The sequence below is a fragment of the Molossus molossus genome, unplaced genomic scaffold (genome assembly GCF_014108415.1).
Source record: "Molossus molossus isolate mMolMol1 unplaced genomic scaffold, mMolMol1.p scaffold_m16_p_15, whole genome shotgun sequence".
NCBI classification, from domain to species: Eukaryota; Metazoa; Chordata; class Mammalia; order Chiroptera; family Molossidae; genus Molossus; species Molossus molossus.
In genome coordinates this window covers 81,173,403-81,197,608 of record NW_023425350.1, presented here as the reverse complement: position 1 = coordinate 81,197,608, position 24,206 = coordinate 81,173,403, and the positions used below count along the sequence as shown (strand labels likewise).

The window sequence follows — 24,206 nt, the reverse complement described above, 5'->3', positions numbered from 1 at the left end:
CTTCAAAATACCAGAGACGGATGCACGCCGACAGCACGTCTCCGACCCCCAAGGGCCAGAAAGAGCCTTTCCACGTAAGTGACACATCAAAGCCTACACGGTAGCTGCGTTCCTCCAATTACATGAAGTAGCCCATCGGAAAACAGCTTTTAAAAACTGAAACAGAATAGAAAATATAATGCATACCACTTTATAAGGGCACTACTGACTTGTGAAATATTGTTAGAGGTAAGCACACACACATAAATATGTTTCTGTCTATGGGTGATGGTCAAAAGAAAGTTATAGACAAAGTGGTGAGAAATGTAAAAAAGAGGAGCTAAGGAAGTGAGCATCTGTCATCCGCTGAAGGGGCAGAATGGAAAAAGGCTACCAATGACCTCATCACTGGAGCAGCCCTGCACCTTGTGCTGCGGGCTTTCCCAGACAGAGGGCAGCTGCTGTCATGGCCTGACCTTGCCCCAAGTTCATGTGGTAAAGCCCTAACGTCTAACATGCCCCTATTTCAAGATAGGGCCTTTAGGAGGTAATTAAGGTTTATTAGGGTCATAGGGTGGAGCTTGATCCAACAGGATTGGTGTCCTTGTAAGAAGTGGAACACACCAGGGATAAGCCAAGAGAGGACACAGCAGGAAGCTAGCTGTCCACAAGCCAAGGACAGGGGCCTCAGGAGAAATCAACCTTGCCAGCAACTTGACCGTGGACTCCCAGCCTCCAGGACGGTGAGAAAACCCATTTGTTGTTCAAGCCGCCTGTCTGTGGTGTTTTGTCTGGGAACCCTAGCAGCTTAACACAGCTCTCTAAAACCAAAGCTTACAGGAGTACTGTGGATTATAAAAGAATCCAAATAGTAAAATTACACTTTGTTTTATTAAGACCCCTAATTTTGTAGAAAAAGACTTTTCTATTTTCTAGGAAATTACAGTTCAGTGGATCTTAAACATTACCCATGGAAGTAAAAAATCACATTTAAAAATCCCTATGTAAAACTAAAATGCAATATGACAAACTTCAATTAAGACCACGAAACAAACCATGCGGTAAGTTATAAATAAATGACATGTAAAACTTTATGTCCTAAGAAAGAACAGCCAGAGGTGGCAGACATCTTCTGAATGTCTAGCATGAGCCAGGCCCTTTGTCAGCTGTGCCGTACATGTACATTGTTTATCTTCATAGAAACAGCACGGTGTAGCTGTGTTACTCCATGTGCACTTACATCGTTTATCTTCATAGAAACAGCACGGTGTAGCTGTGTTACTCCATGTGCACTTACATCGTTTATCTTCATAGAAACAGCACAGTGTAGTGTGTTACTCCATGTGCACTTACATCGTTTATCTTCATAGAAACAGCACGGTGTAGCTGTGTTACTCCATGTGCACTTACATCGTTTATCTTCATAGAAACAGCACGGTGTAGCTGTGTTACTCCATGTGCACTTACATCGTTTATCTTCATAGAAACAGCACGGTGTAGCTGTGTTACTCCATGTGCACTTACATCGTTTATCTTCATAGAAACAGCACGGTGTAGCTGTGTTACTCCATGTGCACTTACATCGTTTATCTTCATAGAAACAGCACTGTGTAGCTGTGTTATTCCATGTGCTCGGTGAGGAAATAAAGTGCAGAAAAGAGCCAACCTGCAAGTCTGGTCTTTCTGGTTCTATCTGTCATACACTGTGGAGACAGAGCGGAGGCTCCCAACAGCTGTCACTTAGAAACTCACACAATATTTATTCTCTTAGGTTTTCCCCAGAGGTATTTTCAGGAAATAAAACAAGCACCTTATTGACTACATCTACAGCTTCTGCAAAAACACAGCCATAAATAATCTGATCCAAGCTTCACTTTCAAAAAGCAACTGTCTGTCTCTGCATAATACATATCCAACTGAATTAAGTACCTTCCCCAGACACTGAGATCCTAATTTACGATAAAGGGGGCACTGCATGAGCATAGCTCGTGGCTGTTCTTTTGTAACAGGAAACTATTTCTCTACTGCCCAAACAGCAAACAATCCACTGTCTAAACGCCTGAACTGAAAGCCACACAGATACAAGGGGAGAATTAAAAGTGTAACTACAGTCAAACCTCGGTCCTCGGCTCCCACCTTGAACAATCCGGTTCTTGATCAAGTCATTTGCAGGAAAAGGTGTCTCGGTTGTTGAACACACTTCGGTTCTGCCCTGACACCCTTCACCTGATGAAAGCATGCCTCGGGCCTCAAACGAAGGAGGGGATGCAAGGCAGCGCCCCGCCAACCTCGCACTGTTCGCTCTCCACAAACTGCTATGAACATTTCTGTGGGGTTGTTTGTTGTTTTTCGCTTTTGTTGCTGGCAAAATGAACGATTAGCACAATTTTAAGCATAAAGAGACCATCAAGAGTGTTAATGTTGCTAAAGGTGTGGAAGAAACTGATCCCAGGCAGCTGGAGAGGGGAAGCTTGCTGCCCTGACAGAGGAAAAGCAGGCCCGAGACAGCACTCAGCAGTGCAGGAAGGGGACCTGCGCCCCGAGCAGGCGAAAGGGGGTCCTGAGGGCCTGCGGGGGTCTGACACACCGGAGAAAAGAAGGGCTTGCTCACAGATTGAGCAGTAATTAGACATGCACTGCATATAAGAAAGGTTAAAACAGGGAATCAGCTGGGGGTCTGGAATGAATTAATTCAACGTACCTTATTTCTAAAAGGAAAACATGATGCAGTTTTCAGACAAATTGCCTCTCGAACAGCCTTCAGAAAGAACGAGGTTCGAGAGCTGAGGCTCCGCTTGGCCGCCGCGGCGGCATCACAAACGGCAGGGGGGTCAGACCGCACCTTCTGCTCTCAGAACCTCACTTCCTAGTCAGTCCTCTGTGTCTGGAGCAGCACCTTCGCAGGGACATGTGCCTGCAGGAGTCCCACCTGCGTGTGTCCCTCCGCATGGCTGAGGAAAGTGTGACCTTCCTTTCCATAACGTCCTTGCCTTTTTTTTTTTTTTTTGCCTTCAAATTAAATGGGTCCCTACAAGTATTTACAATGAGTGGAAAACAGATAAACTCAACCTCCTTAATGCTGAAAGAAAAATAGATTTTTAGTTTATGACGAAAATTGTCACTGAAATGTCCTTGTATTAGAGCCATAAGCTACACTTCTCAGAAGCAAAAGCAGGAAGAGCAGCAGAGATGCAGAAAAATCTGACCTACAGCCAAAAGAAAACCAATCAATAGAAACCGAGCCAGAAATAACACCGATAAAAGACTCAGCAGACGAGAACATAACACAGCTATCATAAACACGTTCAAAAATTAGAGCTCAGCATGAGGAGGGTGAGAGGCTAAACAGAAGAGATACAAAAAGATTCAAATCAAATTTTAGGAGTGAAAAACACAGTGTCTGAAATCAGAAATATACTGGATGGAATTATAAGTAAATTAGATATTACAGAAAAAAAAGAGTAGAGAACTGGAATAGTGTTAAGAACAACCTAAAGTGAAACCCGGAAGGGAATTAGAAGAATGCGGATTCGGTGAGCTGTCACGCACAGCTCCAGCGTGTTCAAGGGTGCAGTCCTGGGAAAGAGGGTCAGGGTCGGAGAACAAAAAGTATGTACATACACATGTATAAAGAAATAAGAGCTGAAATTTTTTCAAGTTTGATAACACTATAAACACACAGATCCAAGAATCTCAAACCATCAAGAAAATCACAAAAACATACGTCATCATCAAATTGGTAAAAACTAGTGATGAAGAACAAAGAATGACAATGACTTCTTTTTTTTTAATCCTTACTCGAGGCCATTTTTGCATTTATCTTCAAATAGAACAGGAGGGAGAGAGGGAGGAAGAGAGAGAGAAACATCGATGCAAGAGAGACACATCAAGTGGTCACCACATACGCGACCCCAACTGGAACTGAACCCAGGACTCTCTGGTCTGCGGGCCGACACTCTAACCACTGAGCAAAACTAGCCAGGGCAACAGCAACTTCTTATTAGAAAGCATGCAGCCAGAACACACAGAACATCAACTTTAAAAGCATTAACAGAGGACTTCCAGTCAAGATGGGGGTGTAGGTCTACACATTACTCGCCTCCTCCTACAACCACATCAAAATTACAACTAAGCTGCCGGGCTGGTGTGGTCAGCGGACTGAGCGACATCCACAGACTGAGGGGTCCTGGCTCAGTTCCCAGTCAGGGCACAGGCCTGAGTTTCAGGCTTGATCTGCAGTGGGGCATGTGCAGGAGGCAGCCGATCGATGTTTCTATCGCATCAATGTTTCTATCTTACTCTCTAAAACAAATCAATAAAAACATATTTTTTCAAAATTACAACTAAGCTATAGAACCGCCATCATTCAGAACAGCTTAGAATCGAGCTGAGTGGAAGCCCCACAACTACGAAATTAAAGCAGCAGCCACACTGAGACTGGGGGGCAGAGGCGGGGACGGTGGCAATAAAAATCAGGAGGGAGCCGACAGCTGGGAAGGTCCTCCCTGAGGAGTGAGGGGCCCCAGTCCACACCAGGCCCCCCAGCTCAGGGTTCCAGTGCAGGAAGAGAAACTCCATCACTTCTGGCTGTAAATCCAGCAGGAACTGAGGCTCAGGGAGGCTGAGGCTGTTGGAGCCCCCAGCAGCTCCTCTTAAAGGGCCCATCCATGGACTTACTCGGACTCACTCCCTCCAGGCTCTAGCACAAGGGAGGCAGCTTGACAGAAATTACAGGGAAGAACTGGGACTTACTGGGAAGAGACATGTGGGGAAGAACTGAGTAGTTTTACACCTGGGTGAGAGCTGGAGAGGCAGCTTTCTCCTGGACAGATGTGCTGGTGGAGGCCGTTGTTCCTTTGGTGAGCCCTTCCCCCACGGGGCAGGCAGACGGGCCCTATACCTGGGACTCCAGCACCTGGCTCACACTGTTGGCCCCGCCCTGGTGACTCCCTGAGGCCCAGCCCCACGCAGCTTCTGGGCCCACCCAAGCTGTTGCCAGTGGCTTCACCAGAGGATTGGCCTGTCTCAGCTCCTGATTCAGATTTTCCTAAAATCTCTCAAACAAGCAGCAGCTGGCCTCAGCAAGCCCCGCACCTCTCACTATCTGGCCCCAGGCCCGGCACTAGAAGCAGCCAGCCTTGGTTCACAGCTTGGCTTTGCCTGAGCACCTCCAAGCCCAGCACAAGAAGCAGCCATCTGCATATCACTTTGTAACTTATGCCTGGTGGCCCCTGGTAGAACACAGGCAATGGCTGACCTTGCCCCAGAGCCAGCACACCCAGTGGACAGCTTCAGACCATGTCGAAACACCACCACCCAACCACCTCCACAAGTGACACACTCAGTGAGTGGACTCAGTGGGTACCAGAGCACTACTGAAGTAAGTCTTGCTCTGTGTGGTGCACAGCTGATCCTGGCTCACACTGTTGGCCCCGCCCTGGTGATTCCCTGCACAGCTGATCCTCAGAGGTCAGTGGTCAGTGGACACAGCCAGTACTTGCCACTGATCAGCCTAAGTAAATCCTTTTCATTGATATGCCAACAGCAACTAAGACTCAATTACACAAAAGGGTGTACAGTCCACATGAGGGGTGCACCTCGAGGACACAGCTGGGGTGATCCTATAGGACACCTACAAAGCCTAGGAGACATAGCAACTCTACCTAATACATAGAAACAAACACAAGGAAGCAGCCAAAATGAGGAGACAGAGAAACATGCCCCAAATAAAAGAACAGAACAAAATTCCAGGAAGAGAACTAAACAAAATGGAGATAAGCAATCTAACAGATGCAGAGTTCAAAACACTGGTTATAAGGATGCTCAAGGAATTTAGTGAGGACCTCAAGAGCATAAAAAAGGACCAGTCAGAAATGAAGGCACTAACTGAAATAAAGAATAATTTACAGGGAATCAATAGTAGAGTAGGTAAAGCCAAGAAGCAAACCATCGATTTGGAATATATGAAAGCAAAACTCAACCACTCAGAAAGAAAAAAGAATCCAAAAAATGAGGATAGTGTAAGGAGTCTCTGGGACAACTTCTAGCGTACCAACATTAGCATCATAGAGGTGCCAGAAGGAGAAGAAAGGGAGCAAGAAATTGAAAACCTATTTGAAAAATGGCAGAAAACTTCCCTAACCTGGTGAAGGAAACAGACATACAAGTCCAGGAAGCACAGAGAGTCCCAAATAAGATGAACCCAAAGAATCCCACATCAACACACATCATAATCAATGTGCAAAAGGTTAAAGACAAAGAGAGAATCTTAAAAGCAGCAAGAGAAAAGCAGTTAGTTACCTACAACGGAGCTCCCATAAGGCTGTCAGCTGATTTCTCAACAGAAACTCTGCAGCCCAGAAGGGAGTGGCAAGAAATATTGAAAGTGATGAAAAGGAAGGACCAACCACCAATATTACTCTATCCTGCAAAGCTATCATTTAGAATCAATGGACAAATAAAGAGTTTCCCAGACAGCCCTGGCCAGTTTGGCTCAGCGGTTAGAGCGTCGGCCTGCGGTCCGGAGAGACCCGGGTTTGGTTCCCGCTAAGGGCACGTACTTTGGTTGCAGTTTGTCCCCGGCCCTGGTTGGTCGTGCGGGTGGCAGCCACTCGATGTGTCCCTTCACGTCGATGTTTCTCTCTCTCTCTCCCTTCCTCTCTCTCCCTCCCACTCTATCTGTACAAAAATGGAAAAATATCCTCGGTTGAGGATAAAAAAAAAAAGTTTCCCAGACAAGGAAAAGCAAAAGGAGTTCATCACCACCAAACCAGTATTATATGAAATGTTGAAGGGTTTTCTTGAATAAAAAGAAGATCAAAAATATGAACAATAAAATGGCAATAAATACATATCTATCAACAATTGAATCTACAAACAAAATGAACAAGCAGAACAGAAAGAGACTCATAGATATAGAGAACTTTTTGACGGTTGCCAGATGGGAGGGGGTTGACGGTATGGGTGAAAAAGATGAAGGAATTAAGAAGTACAAATTAGCCCGGCCAGTGTGGCTAAGTGGTTGAGTGTCGACCAATGCACCAAGAGGTTGCCAGTTCAATTCCCAGTCATTGCACATGCCCAGGTTGTGGGCCCCAACCCCCAGTAAGAGGCATGCACGAGGTGGCCAATCAGTGTTCTCTCTCATCAATGTTTCTATCTCTCTCTCCCTCTCCCTTCCTCTTTCTCTCATATCAATAGAGAAAAAATAATAATAATAAAACTTTTAAAAAAGTAATACAAATTCATTATTAGACTGAAGAACCTCAAAGGGAAGTGGGGAGGTGGGGCAGGAAGAGATAAAACAAAAAACTGATATGCATATATGCATAACCAGTGGGCACAGACAATAGTGTAGGGAGGGCAGGAGGAGGGAGGAGGGTGTCAATGAGGGAAAAGGGAGGGGCATCTGTAATACATTCAACAATAAAGGTAAGTTTTTTAAAAAGTATTAAAAAAATTAATCTACCAATATGTGAGGAAAACACAAGTGAGTTCCTGTATGACTCGGAATGAGATAACCTTCCTAAAGATGACTCAAAATCACAAAGTGTTAAAGGGTAAGTTCAAATCCCACTACATAAAAAACTTTGCATGGCAAACATACCAAAAGCAAAAGAAAAGCCACTAAAAGATATGACAAACTGGAAAAAAAAATTTTTAATTTTTTATCTTACATAAAAAATAATATTCCTAATATATTGACAGTATCTAAGAATTACGGAAGAAAAAAAGAACTGCCCAATCAAACACTAGCCAAATGACAAGAGCAAGGACATTCTGAAAACAGCCCTTGAGCAAAATAAAAGGAATGAAAATTAAAACTATGCAGAGACACCTATGAGGTTGGCAAAAAAACCCCGAGTGTGACAGTCGCTGCAATGACACGTCTGGGAGAGCAGGCACTTGCATCCACTGCTGTGCGCCCCTGCACACGGGCAAGTCCAATGGAGGGAGGGGCATTCAGGGACATCTGACAAAGCTCCCTAGTCACTTACTCTTTGATCCAGCAATGCCACTTCTAGTGCTCTATCCCAGTGACTCAATAGCAAACGTACAATTATTGATCTACCAGGTTACTCCCTGGGGCAAACTCTGTGCTGGCAAAGGTGAGAAACAACACACATGTCCATCAGTAGCAACAGACTGAATAACTCTGGTCCATCTACACAATAAAAGACAAAGCAAAGGAGAAGAAGAGAATAATCTCTATTTTCTGATATGGAATGATTTCCAGGATACATTGATAAGTGAAAAAGGCAAGACATTGGACAGAATGCATGAGGGAATGTATACAGTGTATTTGTTTAATGCTTGTACACAAAACAGTGGAAAGCTAAGCCAGAAAAAGAGGGTTCCCTCTGGCAGAGGGAAGGAACAGGGAAGGGGCAGCAATGAACACCTGGCTTCTCAATGTATATTTTGTTTTACAGATATTTTAGGTTTAACTAAGAAATCATTAAAAAGCTTTACATTTTGCCCTGGCCAGTTTGGCTCAGCAGTTGGAGTGTCGGTCCGTCCACCAAAGGGTTGAAGGTTCAATTCCTGGTCAAGGGTATGTGTCTAGGTTGCAGCTTTGATCCCCTGCCCTGGTTAGGGTCATGTGGGAGGCAACCAGTTGATGCGTCTCTCTCACATCAATGTTTCTCTCTCCCTCCCTTCCACTCTGTCTAAAAAAATCAATGTAGAAATAACCTCGGGTGAGGATTAAGAAAAAAATAAAATAAAATGAAAAGCTTTACATTTTTATAAAATTCAGTTAAATCAATAAGAAAACAATCCTTAACAATTAAATAAATGGATAAACATACTGTTTATCAAGTTATTAAAATATAGGCTTACTTCAGAGATATTGCAGATTTGGTTCCAGACCACCGTAATAAAGCAGTTACCACAGTCAGTGTGTCACACAAACTTGTTGGTTTTGCAGTGTATGTAAAAGTGTTTACTATACCGTAGTCTATTAATTGTGCAATAGCATCAGAGAAAAACCTTGATGTAATGAATTAATTCAGGCAAGGGGGTGTCTGTCTGTTAAAGCCAAAAGTCCCTTATACAATAAAGTAGGTTTTCCAAAAGCACATGTTAAAAAATTGACAAATTAGCCCAGCCGGTGTGGCTCAGTTGTTGAGCATTGACCCATGCACTAAGAGGTCATCAGTTCGATTCCTGGTCAGGAACATGCCCAGGTTGTGGGCCTGATCCCCAGTGAGGGGCATGCAGGAGGCGACCAATCAATGTTCTCTCTCATCAGCGTTTCTATCTCTCTCTCCATCTCCCTTCCTCTCTCTCTAAAATTAATTTTAAAAATTTTTTAAAAATTGACAAATTAGTGTTGCTGTTTTTACTTATATAGATACATGTGTGTAATTAAAATTAAGTATTATTCATAAACAATATGTTTGGGGGGTGTTGATGTCTGTATGACAGATAATAATTATGCAAACCAAGATTTTCAGTGAATAAGAAAAACAAATATAAAATGAAAGTTAAGGTATAAGTATGTAGTTTAACAGCAGAATTAGAAGGTTAAGTATGAATTCATGAGTTACCATTCTTTTTCATAACATATACTTCTTGGTTCACACTTACTTACCATTCCCCACTGAAAGGAACCAGGGCTACTATGGACAAATGGCCAATTCCAGACAGGAGGCAGGGAACCCACAAGATGGGCACTTAACATCTTGTTGGACAGAGAGCAAAGAAGCACCCAAAGATGAATGGGGGGTGAAACCAAGGCACCAAGCCACAGCCAAGGACTCCAGTGGGCAGAAGATGGTACAATCCGAGTCTCAAATAGGACCATAATCAACAAAAACACATGAACATAAAAAACTCATGAATTACAGTGTTCATTGTACAATCCTTTCAACTTCTCTGTATGTTTGAAATTTTTCACAATAAAACATTGGGAGCAGGAAATATTATCTTTAAAATACTAAAAAGGGAGAGGGAAAAAGGAAGGAAAAAGAAAGCTAGTACAAAAAAATAGTAATTCACTTGTCACCACTGGACAGAAACAGGACACCACATCCCTACACTAACAATGGGCACTTAAAGGACAAAAATGAGTGTCCTTGTCCTACCTTTCCTGAATGTAACTATCACGTCTCAGGGTGACCCAACAGCCCTACTTGATGAGCTCAAGCTGACAGTTGTTAAAGGACGGATCAGATCAGAAAGCCATCCTTTTGTGATATACAGGGAAGAAATGGATTCAGGTAAGATCATCATGGGTAAAGCCACCAGGGGAATGGCTGACGGGGAAGAAGGCACGGAAGCCGTCACCTGAACTCATCGCCTGGGCTGAGCATTCCCACGAGTAAAACCCCAGATGAGCGGTGCCTCCTGAGAGTTCGCGGCATAAAGAATGTGAACCTCCAATGAGGCATTTACTCCTCTTTGTAAGAAGTTGAATCTGTGAACACCCAGTTCCCAGGAACACGCAGGGCTGAGGGTGCGTGCAGGCCACCCTGCAGGAGGCCACGGAGGGGCAGAGCGTGTAAACAGTCCACATGAAAACTGGCCACTTCCTCACCAAAAACAAAGTGGGTGGGAAAGGAAGGGGGTGGAGGCTTTCTTGACTAGAAGACACAACCAAATGAGCATGTGGCCATTGTGGACACAGATGAGAACAAGCAGCTCTACGAAGGACCCCTGAGGGGTCAGGAAGCCTAAGTATGCAGTGATATCAGACAATGCCAGTTAACTTTGCGAACAATGCCCACTAAGTGACATAAGAATGATCACATATCCTGAGAGGTTCACTAAAACATGTACAGGTGAAATAAAACTTCTAGGATTTATTTTAAATACATCAGGAGCAAAAAAGACACAGAGAATAAAATAAAGTAAGGTGGGCAAATCCTTGACCCTAATTCACCTGGTGACTCTAAGGCACCAGGCGAGACAATCCAAATGCACATGCCTAACAGGCCTGGAGGGTGTCATTAGACTGCTCTCACTACTCTGGGGTATGTTTGAAAATATTCATAAAAAATTTTAAAACCCCTTAACAAAACAAACAAAGGCATAAACTTTGATCACTGCCCTCCACCTAGAAGGAATATTCTGTAAAATCAGAAGTGAAAGCGGAGCAACAGAACAGGCAGGGAGTCCCACACTCCCTGAATTTCCTCATTGTTAACATCAGGACGACTCCCAGCCCCAGGCCATGTGGGTCTGCAGGGTCCGGCCCACGGCAGAGAAGCCAGAGGAGCGTCAGCTGGAAGGAAGCCAGCCCTCCGGGCCGCCCGGAAGGCAGTGCCGCCCAGCCAGCCAGCCTGTGGGAGAAGGTTCAGCAGCACCTTCCGAACACAACAGTGAGTCTGAATGCATCTCCCACACTCTGCCTTCTTTTTTGTTATTAAGAAATCATTTAATAAAAAATCATTTTAGAAAGTCATGTTATTTTGAAACCCAAAGGCCTCAGTCCGTCTCTCCTCATCTATGGAAACGGAAGGGATCAGCCAGACATCTGTGCAGACCCTCCAGCCGCGGTCACACGGGCCGTGCTCCCGGCTGAAGCTCGGCGACCTGAGAGGCGTACTAGAGGAAAGTTTGATCCCAGTTTAGAAACTTCTCAAATATTTTGCATATTTATTCCGAAGTATGTCAAATAAAAGAAAAAAATCAGGAACTAGGTAAGAAGAGACTTTATACAAAAGAATTATTGCAAGAGGCAGAAAAGGGGCTATTCCAATAGAGTGAGGAGACTCTTGTAACAGGAAAAACTCACACAGACTGCGAGGTCTGCAAGTATCTCCCCGGTTTAAAAGCAGTTTTTAAATACATTTTTTCAGCCCTGGCTGGGTAGTCCAGTTGGTCAGAGCGTCATCCTGGGATGACAAGGTTGCAGGTTCAATTCTGGGTCAGGGCACATACAAGGGTTAACGAACGAATGCATAAATAAGTGGAACAGCAAATCAAGGGTTCTCTCGCTCCCCCTTCCTCTCTCTCTCAAATCAATCAATCAATAAAAAATACTATTAAAATATTTTTGACCTCCAAATGTACTAAAAGTTAAACTCAGAATTCACCTGCTTTTTATTTAATCCTCACCCGAGGACATTTTTCGATATTTTGTTCAGATAGAGTGAGAGGGAGAGAGAGAGAGAGAAACATCGACGTGAAAGCGACACATCGAGTGGTTGCCACCCACACGACCCAACCAGGGCCGGGGACAAACTGCAACCAAGGTACGTGCCCTTAGCGGGAACCGAACCCGGGTCTCTCCGGACCGCAGGCCGACGCTCTAACCGCTGAGCCAAACCGGCCATTCACCTGCTTTTTAAATAAGTAAGCAATATCCCTAGTGGAAGATCATCTTCAGTTAAGTTTAATTATTTGAGCATAAACAAAATTATTTAAAACAGTAAGAGCCTGGTAACAGAACTGCCTAGTAGAAAAGAAACATTAACCTTGGCACCCCTCAGCCATCCCCAAGTGCAAATCCCTGGGAGAAGATATCAGCCAGTGTTGTTCTAATAAACCCCAAGTAACCCAGCACAAGTATGGCGCCTCGCAGTGCGTGACCTCAGTGTGCGCTCCCAGAAAAGGCTGTAACTTCCCTCCTGCCTCACACACTTCCCTTGAAGCGCACAGTGAGTTCTGTTCTTGAAAAAGATTTCAGGGCACTTCCTTTGTTGCCGTGGCACGAAGTTCACCGAGACGTTCATCTGATCCACGCTGGAACATTTCCTCTCGTAACAAAGTTCCCTCTCCAAAGACAAAGCAAACGTGATACGAAATACAAGAAAAGAAACTCCAGCCACGGTCAAGGGCAGAGATGAGAGAGGCCGGCACGTCAGAAGGAACACTGTGAGAGAACAGTCTGTAAGAACGAGCACTGGCACCAGGGGAGTGCCCCCGACACAGCCGTGACCTGGAAAGCCACTCGCTGCCTGTGCCTCGCTCCCGCCCTCTCCAGTCACTGATGCCGCCCACTGACCCACTGAGAGGACCAGTGAGGAGCGCACATGAAAGTTCTGTTGAAGAGGGAATGCATAACTCTTGCGATTCTCGGTGTCTTAAACCATATGCTACATTTTGATTAGCAAAAATATCAGAGCTTCCTTTAATGATCCTTGAAATTTCAAAATCCTGTTTTTCCATTTTCTAAATCTAAATATTAATTAAGCTTTATCAAACTACATGCATACCCTTCCCGAGACAGTGATGCTGTGCCTGCTCGGGGTCTCTCTCCCTAGTCTGACACTTTCTTCCCTCTACTGACTCGTCTTCATCCTTCTTCTGTTTTCCTTCTCCCCTCACTTCTCACAAGACCAGGGACAACCTGCGAGGACAGTGAGCACTCTGGCCCTGCTGTGGACAACAGAGCCCCGCAGTGCACACTCACATCTGCTCAGATGGGGGCTATTCAAAGGCAATCCACACAAAGGTTTGATGAGTTTTTCATAAAGTTTCTGGAGTCTTGGCCCTGTTCTTGGTAGGACACCACTGTGGCTGCCTCTAAGCCTGGCACCAAGTTCTCTTTCAGTAACCAGAAGAGACAATTCACCTCATGTATCAGTTAATCAACATGAAAAGGTCAAATTATTACATAACCAATTCAATTTCTGGAATGATCTAGACAGATAATGCAGAGTCTTGCCTGGGTGCTTCTCCTTCCCAAAAACCATGCAGAGACAACAACTAACTCATGTTCACGGCCATGGTAAAGAATGAAATGTGTGTGTCAGTAATGTAGCAGCACTGAGAATCATCTACCAATAGAAACAAGACATAATAAATAACTCAGCCTGGTGTGGCCTGAACTTCTCAACCACAGGACAAAGCACAGGCTGAACCCATCTGACAGAGACACAGCAACAAATTCTCCTTATTCCTCCAGGGCCCCCAAGAGCTCTTCACAGCCTAGGTATCCAACCCTAGCACACTGCTGGTGGGAATGCAGACTGTTGCAGCCTGATGAAAAACAGTATGGAGGTTCCTCAAAAAACTAAAAATGGAACTGCCTTTTGACTCAACAATCCCACTTCTGGGCATATATCCTAAGAATCCCAAAACACTAATCAGAAAGAATATATGTACCCCTATGTTCATAGCAGTGTTATTTACAATCGCTAAGATCTGGAAACAGCCCAAGTGCCCATGGGTAGAAGAGTAGGTAAAATAGCTGTGGTACATTTACACAATGGAATATTTTGCAGCTGTAAAAAATAAGGAGCTCTTACCCTTTGCTACAGCATGGATGGACCTGGAGAGTATTATGCTAAGTGAAATAAGCCAGTCAGAGAAAGACAAATACTACATGATCTCACTTATATGTGGAATATAAGGAATAAAAGAAACTGATGAACAAAATAGGACCAGAGGCATGGATACAATGAACAGACTGACAGATCTCAGAGGGGAGGAGTGTGGGGAGGACGAAAAGAAATGAATCAGCCCTTTACGGAAGCCAACCTGCTCGGAGTCATCATCACACAGCAGTCAACATGACCACCAGGCCCTGCTGGGTGGTCTCACGCCCCCTGCACTTCCCACAACACAGCCCGGGGGCGCCCTCCTGCCCCCCCCCCGCCCCCCGAATGTGCAGCAGTCCAGTGCCACGTCTCCTCCGGGCTTTGGGTTCTCAGGCATCAACTGCACACTGTTTTCTCCTTAGCTGCATTTCCTGGGTTTTTGTAATGTTCGATGGACTTCAAAAAATAAAAATAAAACCACCAAAAATATTGGGGAAAAAAGATTTCAGGCTAGATTAAAAAATCAAAATCCATCATGTGTTTCTTGGAAGAAAAACCTCTAAAATTTAAAACACAGACATAAAATAGAAATATGGAAAATTATACTTTGCAAACATTAATCAAAGACCTTGGCTTAACCGTATTAATACCAGAGGAAGTAGAGTCAAGGCAAACAATTATTACTTGAGACATAGAGGGACATTTCATAAGCATGAACATTTCATTTTGCCAACAAGATATAAAAATTTCAGCTTAAAAAAAAAGAACCTGCCCTGGCTAATTTGGCTCAGCGGTTAGAGTGTCAGCCGGCGGACTGGAGAGACCCAGGTTCGGTTCCCGCTAAGGGCATGTACCTCAGTTGCAGTTTGTCCCCGGCCCGGTTGGGGTCGTGTGGGTGGCAACCGGCAACCACTGGATGTGTCTCTCTCACATCAATGTCTCTCTCTGTCTCTTTCTCTCTCTCTCTCTCTCTCACTCCCTCCCTCCCTCCCTCCCTCTCTCCCTCTCTCCCTCCTGCTCTATCTGAAGATAAATGAAAAAAAAAAAAAAATGTCCTCAGGTGAGGATAAAAAAAAAAAAAAGGATCCCTGTTCTGCAAGTTTTCCTCCTGCTCAGTGGTCCTGGTGGCTCATTGCGAAGCCCCTGCCGCAGCCTCAGCGGCCCCAGGCCGGGGTCTTCACTGTGATTCCAACCCCGCCTCTGTCCAGGAAGGAGCCCTGACTGCCCAGCGGTGCCCGCTTCCCCACACCTCACCGCTCACCCGCCCTCTGCTCTTCACTGAACGTTGGTCTGTCCTCGGCACTAACAGTCAGTAGCAGGCATGACTCTGAGAAATCTTTTCTTTTCAGTAGGGAAGCAAAAACAAAAGGAAATGCTAGGCGCGGCAGTACTGGGAAAACTGAGTGCCAGAACAGAGGGAGCTGCGGGCAGGCTGTCAAGGGAGGCCTCCCTGAGGGGGCATCTGGGTTCCGGCCAGGCCCACAGGGCACGCTCCCGCCCACCTCCTCCCGCCACTAAGGCCAGCGATGTTATGAAGCCTTGGCAGTCATTGGTCCACCTACGTTAAAAACTAATCATGATAGCAACTTATCTCTTATCTACTTCCAACAACAGTCATCCACAGATCTCTGCTGCCAAATAATAATATTGTTCACCATGAAATTATCTACCTACCTCTTCTACTTCTGCTTAAAAAGAAACAGAAAAAAGGAAAAGTTCTCCCCAAGGCCTCCTCTGTCTTCCCACAGTGCATGCAAGCAGCCGAAGTCCGATGAAGACATAAATCGTCCTTGCAGGCCAGTCTTCCTGCCCGCGTCCTGGTGCCGCCCGGGCCCTTCCCACTGTTCTTGTTTTGCTTTATCTGAGACTTGAAACCCTGGGCAGGGATCCTTTCTCGGTGTTCAAGACAATAAAATATTAAATATAGTGAGTCAATAGCACAGTGTTAAGATGCCCAAGGAACTCCCCGAAGAGGCCTAAGTATCTCTTCTAAATCAATACCACAAGCCCCAGACACAAATGCCCTCACCATCCTCCTCCTCATCCCAGGAAAGCTGTGCTGACAAGAATAACTGCTTCCTCAGGGGACCTTCTGGGGACAAGATGACAGAAGAAAGTGAAGTGTCTACAGACCTGCCACAGGTCAGATCCAAGGCGAATATCCAGGCACATGCTCAGCAGAGAGAAAGGACTCACCCCGCTCAGAACGACGACACTGCTGGGCGTGGGGAGCAGCACAGTCGCTGCAACCCTGAGGAAGGTGATTGGGAGAGAGAGAAGTAATTCTGGGCATACACCCCTTTGATGCAGCGATTCCCTACTATGTGCTCATCAAGGATCCTGTCACATCTTGCTTTCCTAATTCTTGTCCCACCTGTACCTGCCCACCTCCAGGTTGCTATCTGTGTTCCCCACAGCCCTGGAAAGCCAAATGGAAGGAGACTCCTCCTCACAGTAACTGAAAATCCTGATACCAAGCACATGTCTGATAGGGGGCAGGCATCAAACATTTCAAATAAACAGACTTTGGGGGCTGAAAGTATCCTATAATATTTAAGTGTTTTGGATGTTCACTTAAAGTTTTAAAATATTTTAAACATCAGAACCAAGTTGCTAATAATGGACTGGATGAGTAATTAGGCTATATGGTTGAATACTGCATGGCCATTAAGAACTACACTGTAGCCCAGACAGTGTGGCTCAGTGCTTGAGTGTCGTCCCATGGACCAAGAGGTCTCCAGTTCGATTCCCCGTCAGGGCACATGCCTGGGTTGCAGACTCGATCCTCAGTAGAGGGCGTGCAGGAGGCAGCCAATCCATGTTTCTCTCTCACATGAATGTTTCTTTCCTCCCCCTCTTCCTTCCTCTCTCTCTAAAAAAATCAATAAAAACCTATTATTTTAATATATATAAGATATATACACAGAATGATATAAGAAAAATTCCTGAAACAATGAAAGAACTCAATATGCACACCGAAAAAGCACACAGAAAAATGTAACACAGTGTGCTCAAGGCAGTGACAAGCTATAACCACGCTACTGAGCTTCAACAATCAAGACACTTACATGCCAGAAAGCCCATGACCCAAAAGTGAGAAAACAAGATCAGTCTGAGATTTCTCCCACTGCCATGTTAATACTGGGAGACCCCAGAGTGACCGCCACCAAGCTCTGGAACATGTCCAGAGACTATCATACCCAGGCCAGGTGTCATTCAAGTCCGAAAGCCAGAGATGAACATTTGCAAATATGAGTCATTTTAGGGGGAAGAAAATAGGAATGTGGCTATTTAAGAGATGAGTCATATAAAATATACCTGAGGACCTGGCCGGTTTGGCTCAGCGGTTAGAGCGTTGGCCTGCGGTCCAGAGAGACCCGGGTTCAGTCCCCGCTAAGGGCACATACCTCAGTTGCAGTTTGTCCCTGGCCCCGGTTGGTCATGCAGGTGGCAGCCACTCGTTGTGTCCCTTTCACGTCGATGTTTCTCTCTCTCTCTCTGTTCCTCTCTCTTCCTCCCACTCTACCTGAACAAAGAATGGAAAAATGTCCTCGGGTGAGGATTAAAAAATAAAAAATTAATTAATTTAAATATAAATATAAATAAATAAATAAATAAATAAATAAATAAATAAATAAATAAATATAAATATATATATATCTGAGTAAAAGCATTTCATTAATTTAAATAGAGACCGACCCAAACAATGAAAGCACGGTTCAGAACAGAACAGGAGTCACGGCGTGAATTAACAGTGGAACTTTCACAGTGAGAAAGCAGAGACGTGGGGAGATGAGACTGCTAGCCGCCCTGTCCTTCAGAAGGGAGTGGATGAACAGTCAAAATTGAAACACAGTTTTAAAAAGCCACAGTCCCAACCTTGCAATGCTTTCACGAATCTCTTGACCTTAATGAACTTGTAGAAGATAAGTGCTGGTGTTAAAGAAACATTTATTCGAAGTTAACTTTTCTCTGGTTTCACTGCAGCTTTTCTTCTACTGAAATCAAGTAAAAACTCAATAATGAGAAAACAGCACTGCAGACAAGGTGCATTTTTATAAAGGCACTTCTACCCCTCTCTACGGCTATCCTTGCACCTGTCTAAACGCATCATAAAATTGCCTGTAGTGCCGTGAGCCACGTATGAACAGAAGTCACCTGGAGTGGTAGGGTGTGGGGCCAGACATCACTTCTTCGTACCTTGCACTGTTAATTGATGCCTTTACATTGACCATGTACCATATCCTTTTATGCAAATACAGACTGGTTTGTCTTCATTTAAATAACAGAACAAAATCGACCGAAAAAGAAAACATGCCAAGGCATTAACAGTGGTTGATTAGATGGTGGATACGAATGACAATTTTCTTCTTTGTATTTTTCTGTATTTTTCCTGGAGAAAAAATAATCCAAGATTGTTAAAGAATGCGAGGTGATGTTGAAAGCCTACAGTAGCTGGCAGAATGTTAAGATAAAAAGCAAAACCAAAAAAACTACATGTATATGCAGAGATGTAGACAGATGTATCGCAATGGATAAAGGGTTATAGATGATTTGTTTTTCCTTTTCTTTTACCTATTTTTTAACTTCTGGAAGGTGAACATTTATTACTTGTGTAATTAAAAAGACACCTCTTGGTTTTCGTTTTTAATAGAAGGGGCATCTCAGAGGACTCCCAGCCCCTGAAGTGCAGGGAGCCTGGTGGCTTCCTGCAGGAGGGCTGCCCCCAGGGGAGCAGGGTGCGAAGGTGATACCTAAATTACCACAGGGCCCAACAGCCCAGTGATTCAGGGCATGTGTGGAACAAGGGGCTGAAGGCTACCCACATCCAACACAGCCCTCAGAACAGGTGTATGTGCCCAGGAACATGTTTGTGTTAGACATAAGGTTTAGAAGCAAATGGCTCAATTCAGTCAGCAGTAATCAACAGCCTGAAACAGCATGCCACTCGAAAGCCTGGCATGCCCCAGCGAAGCCGTCCGAGCAGGCTGCCTTCATGTGCTTTCGATGAGAAGAGTTCAGAAAAGCAGGAGTACCTTCAGGCCCCAGCGCACACAGATGCTCAGCATGCTCAGGCCTTAAGGTTCGAAGGTTCCAACTAGAACGAAACTCACCCATGGCTATGGCCAGTGAACATCTGGTCCACTCAGTAACTCACCGCATGCTATGGGAGAATAAACCTGGGACCCGGGAACTTGAAGCAGAATTCGAAATGGAGCCACCCGTGCACTGGAGTCCAGCACTGCGTCCAGAGCGCCCACCAGGCGACCTTCAAAAAAAAGAAGAGGAAGTGCACCTCTGAGCACAGGGACTGGCCCGGCCAAGCAGCCAACCTGCTCAGATTGTGTTATTAAAAGTAGAAGCCCCTACCCTGGCCAGGTGTATCAGCTGGTTGGAACATAATCCTGTGCACCAAAAGGTGGCAGGTTCAATTCCCAGTGAGAGCACATACCTAGGTTGCAGGTTGGATCCCTGGTCCGGGAGAATACAGGAGGTAACCAATGGATGTTTCTCACATCAATTTTTTCTCCCATTCTCTCCTTCTCTCCCCCTACCCTTCCTTGTTCTCTCTAAAAATCAATTAAAAAAAAAAAAAAAAAAAACATATCCTTGGGTGAGGATTAAAAAATTAATTAATTAGCCCAGCCAGTGTGGCTTACTGGTTGAGCGTCAATCCATGCACAGAGAGGTTGTTGGTTCGATTCCCAGTCAGGGCATATGTCCAGGTTGTGGGCCCGATCCCCAGTGGGGGGTATGCAGGAGTTAGCCAATTGATGTTCTCTCTCATTGATGTTTTTATCTCTCTCTCCCTTCCTCTCTCTAAAATCAATAAAGAAAAAAAATTTTTTTAATTAGTTAATTAATAGAAGTCCCACCCTGGCCGGTTTTGCTCACTGGTTAGAGCATCAGCCTTCAGTCCGAAGGGTCATGGGTTCAATTCCCAGTCAAGGGCACATACCTGGGCTGCAGGTTTGATCCTAGCACTGGTCAGGGTCATGCGGAAGGCAACCAATGGATGTGTCTCTCTTAAATCAATGTTGCTCGCTCTCTCCCTCCCTCCCTTCCACTCCATCTAAAAATCAATGGAAAAATAACCTCAAGTGAGGATTTAAAAATAAATTAATTAAAAAAAATTTTTTTAAGTAAAAGTCCCTTTATCTAGCACAAGGCTTTTGAAAGCCCTCAATTATCAGTGATTCGGGAGCAAACCAGTAAGGAGGCAAAAACTGAGCAGCCTAAGGAATAATTTTTATAAAAACCCATGCACCCTTTCTTCCTTCTTTCCCTAAAGTCACTGAATGGGACAGCTCAAAGTCGTTGTAGGGCACAGGGTATATGGGCAGCTGGAGCCTGAATAACGTGAGGAAGGCACCTGCCACGCAAGGAACTGTGGTAGCAACAGGAGGCCTGATCAGGTATGTCAATATATTAAGAATAATGAAAGTCAGGGTTAGAGAATGGAGTCGCAAATATGGAAAGAAACTAGAATGAACGCTGTAGTATTGGATAGCAGCTGGATGTACTGGATCACAACTGGAGGTTAACTCATTTTTATAAAGTAGATCTGTCTAAGAAGAAATATAGACAACATGTCAATGAATATATCTGTGCATCAATATGTACACAGCTGTATGCAGACACACAGACATGCAGACACACAGCCCCTCGCCTGTCCCCTGAGGGGTCTCAGCGCAGCACCCTGTGGGCAGTGAGCACCAGGCGCCAGACTTGGGCCTGTAAAGTCGGTCCCTCATTACAGGAACCAGGCTCCTTGAGGAAATGGTTGATTCTAGGGCTAGAGCAAGAGAAGTACAAGATAAACTTGTGTTATTTTATTGTAGTAGAAAATATAAAAAGTAAAGGACACAGAAGTCAGCTTGAAGAGGCTTCTACTATCTGAATCTGAGACAATCTAAGCATCAAGTATGTTCTCAGATCACAATGGAATCAAACTAGAAGTCAACAATAGAAAGATCACTGGAAAATCCCCAAATATATGGATATTAATCACACTCTTAAATAAATATGGGTCAAAGAAGTCTTCAGAGGAATTTTAAAACTATTTGAACTTCATAAAAATTAAAATACAACTTAAGTATTATGTGTGATGTAATAAAAGCAGTGCTTAGGGGGAAATTTATAGCAATAGATGCATAAATTCAAGAAGGAACTAAAAATTAATAAGCTAAGTTTTTCTATAGGAAATTATACCAAAAGAAAAAAGAGCAATTTAACCCTAAAAGGCAGAAGAAAAATCATAAAAATTGAGAAAAATCAACAAAACTGAAACCAAAAAAATAGAGAAATATTAATAAAACCAACAGCCGTGTCTTTGAAAAGATCAATGGCATTGATAAACCTCTACATAGGCTAATATGAGAAAACGAAGAGAAGCTCTAATCACTAATACACAAATTAAGGGGGTAGGGTCGTCATCACCACTAATAGTAAAAGGATAATGAAGAAATACTATGAACTCCATGCCCACAAATTTGATAACTTACATGAAATGGACACAAATTACCAAAGCTCACACAAGGAAAAATCAATCATTTGAATAAGTTTGTTATCTACTAAAGAAACTGAATCAATTAATAACCTGCCAAAAAATAAAAATAAAATACCAGATCTAGAAGGTTTCACTGGTGAATTCTACTGAATGTTAAGAACACATGAAAATAATCTCCACAATCTCTTCTAAATACAAAACAAAAGCAGAGGGAACATCTCCTACCTCGTTCTACAAGACCAGCATTATCCTAATACCAAGACCAGATAAAGATATTACAAGAGAGGACAACTACAAAACCAATATCTCCCATGTAAAAATCCTCAACAAAATATTAGCAAATTGCATCCAACAATATGCAAAAATAATTATACACCATCACCATAAACAAATGGGACTTACTCCAGGTATGCAAGGCTGGTTCAATATTTGGAAATCGATCAATGCAATACACCACATCAATAGGATAAAAAAGAAAAAATCATATAATCACATCAATTCATGCAGAAAAAGCCTTTGATAAAATCCAACATCTATACAGAATTTTTAAAAACTCTCTACAAACTAGGAATCAAGAACTTCTTTAGCTTGATAAAGAACATCTACAAAGATCATACTGAAGTGATGAGAAGCTGGACGCTTTCGTACCAAGAAGGGGCATGTGGCCAAGGACTCCACACCACATGGAAGTCCCAGCCAGTGCAGTCAGACAAGAGGAGGAAACAGAAGGTATACAACAGGGAAGGACGAAATAAAACTGTCTTTGTTCACAGATGGCATGTTTGTCTCCGTAGAAAAATCCCCAAAACCAACAAAACGTATGGAACTAATAAGCAGGTACAACGAGGTTGCAGTGCACAATAATTTAACATGACAGCTGCTTTCCTATACACCAGCAATGAGCAACTAGGATTTGAAAAAAAATTTAAATAGCACTGACAACAGCAAAGGTATTTTTATTAGGTAGAAATCTAACAAAAGATGAGTAGGATCTACAAAATTCTGATTTAAAAAATCAAAGATCTAAATTGATACTCCATATTTATGAAAGATTCAATACACATCCCATCCCAAGATGTTACTTCATCCCATCTTGATTGATCTATAGATTCAATGCAACCCCAATAAAAATCCCAGCAGCTATTTTATAGATATTGATAAATTGATTCTAAAGATTTTATAGAAAGGTAATTGCAGTAAATACTCAATTTTATGGATCTCGATTTAATAAACTTTGGATTTTTTGTTTATTTTGTTTATAAATATGTTTTTATTGTTTTTTTTTAGAGAGAGAGAAAGGGAGAGAGAAATAAAAACATCCATGTGAGAGAGAAACATGGATTGGCTGCCTCCTGCACACCCCCCTACTGGGGATCGAGCCAGAAACCCTGGCACGTGCCCTGATGGGAATGAGACCCAGACCTCTCAATCCATGGGACAACTCTCAATCCACTGAGCCACACCGGCTGGGCTATAGTGTATCATATGTGAAAATTAACACCTTATTAAATTTAAAGTGCTCTTAGCCAAAATTTGTTTACAATTAAATTAACAGGTTATTTTTGTTATTAATTCACTATTCTTTTCAACAAATTTTAGCAAATAAGCCATATGTTGGAAAAAACACTGCAGTAATTTTGTCAACATAAATAATTACTGCATATCCACAACTGTAGTCTACCTATTTAAATCCAAGAGTCACCACTCATAAACAATGTTTGGCAAATGATTAGCACATGATCATGCCGCATTACACTCAGTAATTGTTTCTTTTGTCATTTGGCATGACTTTCTGCAGCAAATTTTTTTAATTTTTTTATTTTCCTTACTGATTTTAGAGAGAGAGGAAGGGAGAGGGAGAGAGAGATAGAAACATCGATGAGAGGGAACATCGATTGGCCTCTTCCTGCACGCCTCCCTGGAGATCGGGCCCACAATCTGGGCACGTGCCCTGACTGGGAATTGAACCGGTGACTTCCTGATGCATGGGTCATGTTCAACCACTGCGCCGCAGCGGCCGGACACCTGCAGCAGTTTAACTCCTGCAGGCCCATGTTCCCATGGTCACAGCCCCACCCCGGCCGGGTGCATTTGTTCACGGTGACTGGTGAGTGCACCCACTTACTAGACCTGCTCGTATAAATTTAAAATTACAGTAATACATGTAGAAAACTTTTCTGTGAAGTTAAATTTTTCATACATAATTTTAATTACACAAATGTGTCTCAGTAAGTAAAAACAGGTATACTAACTTATCAATTTTTTAACACACTCACTTTGAAAACCTACTTAACTGTATCACAGACTTTCGGCTTTAACAGATACCCCTCGCCCGAATTAGTCCATTACATCGAGGTTTTACTGCACTTTAGAAGACCCAACACAATACTGAAGAGGATCAAGTTGGAGAACTCACACAACACCATTTCAAGACTTACTGGAAAGCTACAGTAATCAAGGGAGCATAGTACTGGCCGGTCGATGGAACAGAATGGTCAGAAACAGAC

General features: G+C 43.6%; 1 protein-coding gene across 5 annotated transcripts in view; it reads right to left on the bottom strand.

Moving 5' to 3' along the window:
• The window catches only part of TBC1D8 (TBC1 domain family member 8), a 123,148-nt gene that overhangs the window by 53,608 nt on the left and 45,334 nt on the right, over positions 1-24,206 (bottom strand). For 3 of the 5 annotated variants that reach the window (XM_036262761.1, XM_036262762.1, XM_036262763.1), the window contains one exon: positions 19,348-19,458. In XM_036262761.1, coding sequence (XP_036118654.1) covers positions 19,348-19,458 — 111 coding nt within the window. Of the gene's footprint in view, positions 1-15,863; positions 16,957-17,596; positions 17,621-19,347; positions 19,459-24,206 lie in introns of those variants that run through there. The other 2 variants (XM_036262765.1, XM_036262764.1) reach the window with 2 other exon arrangements.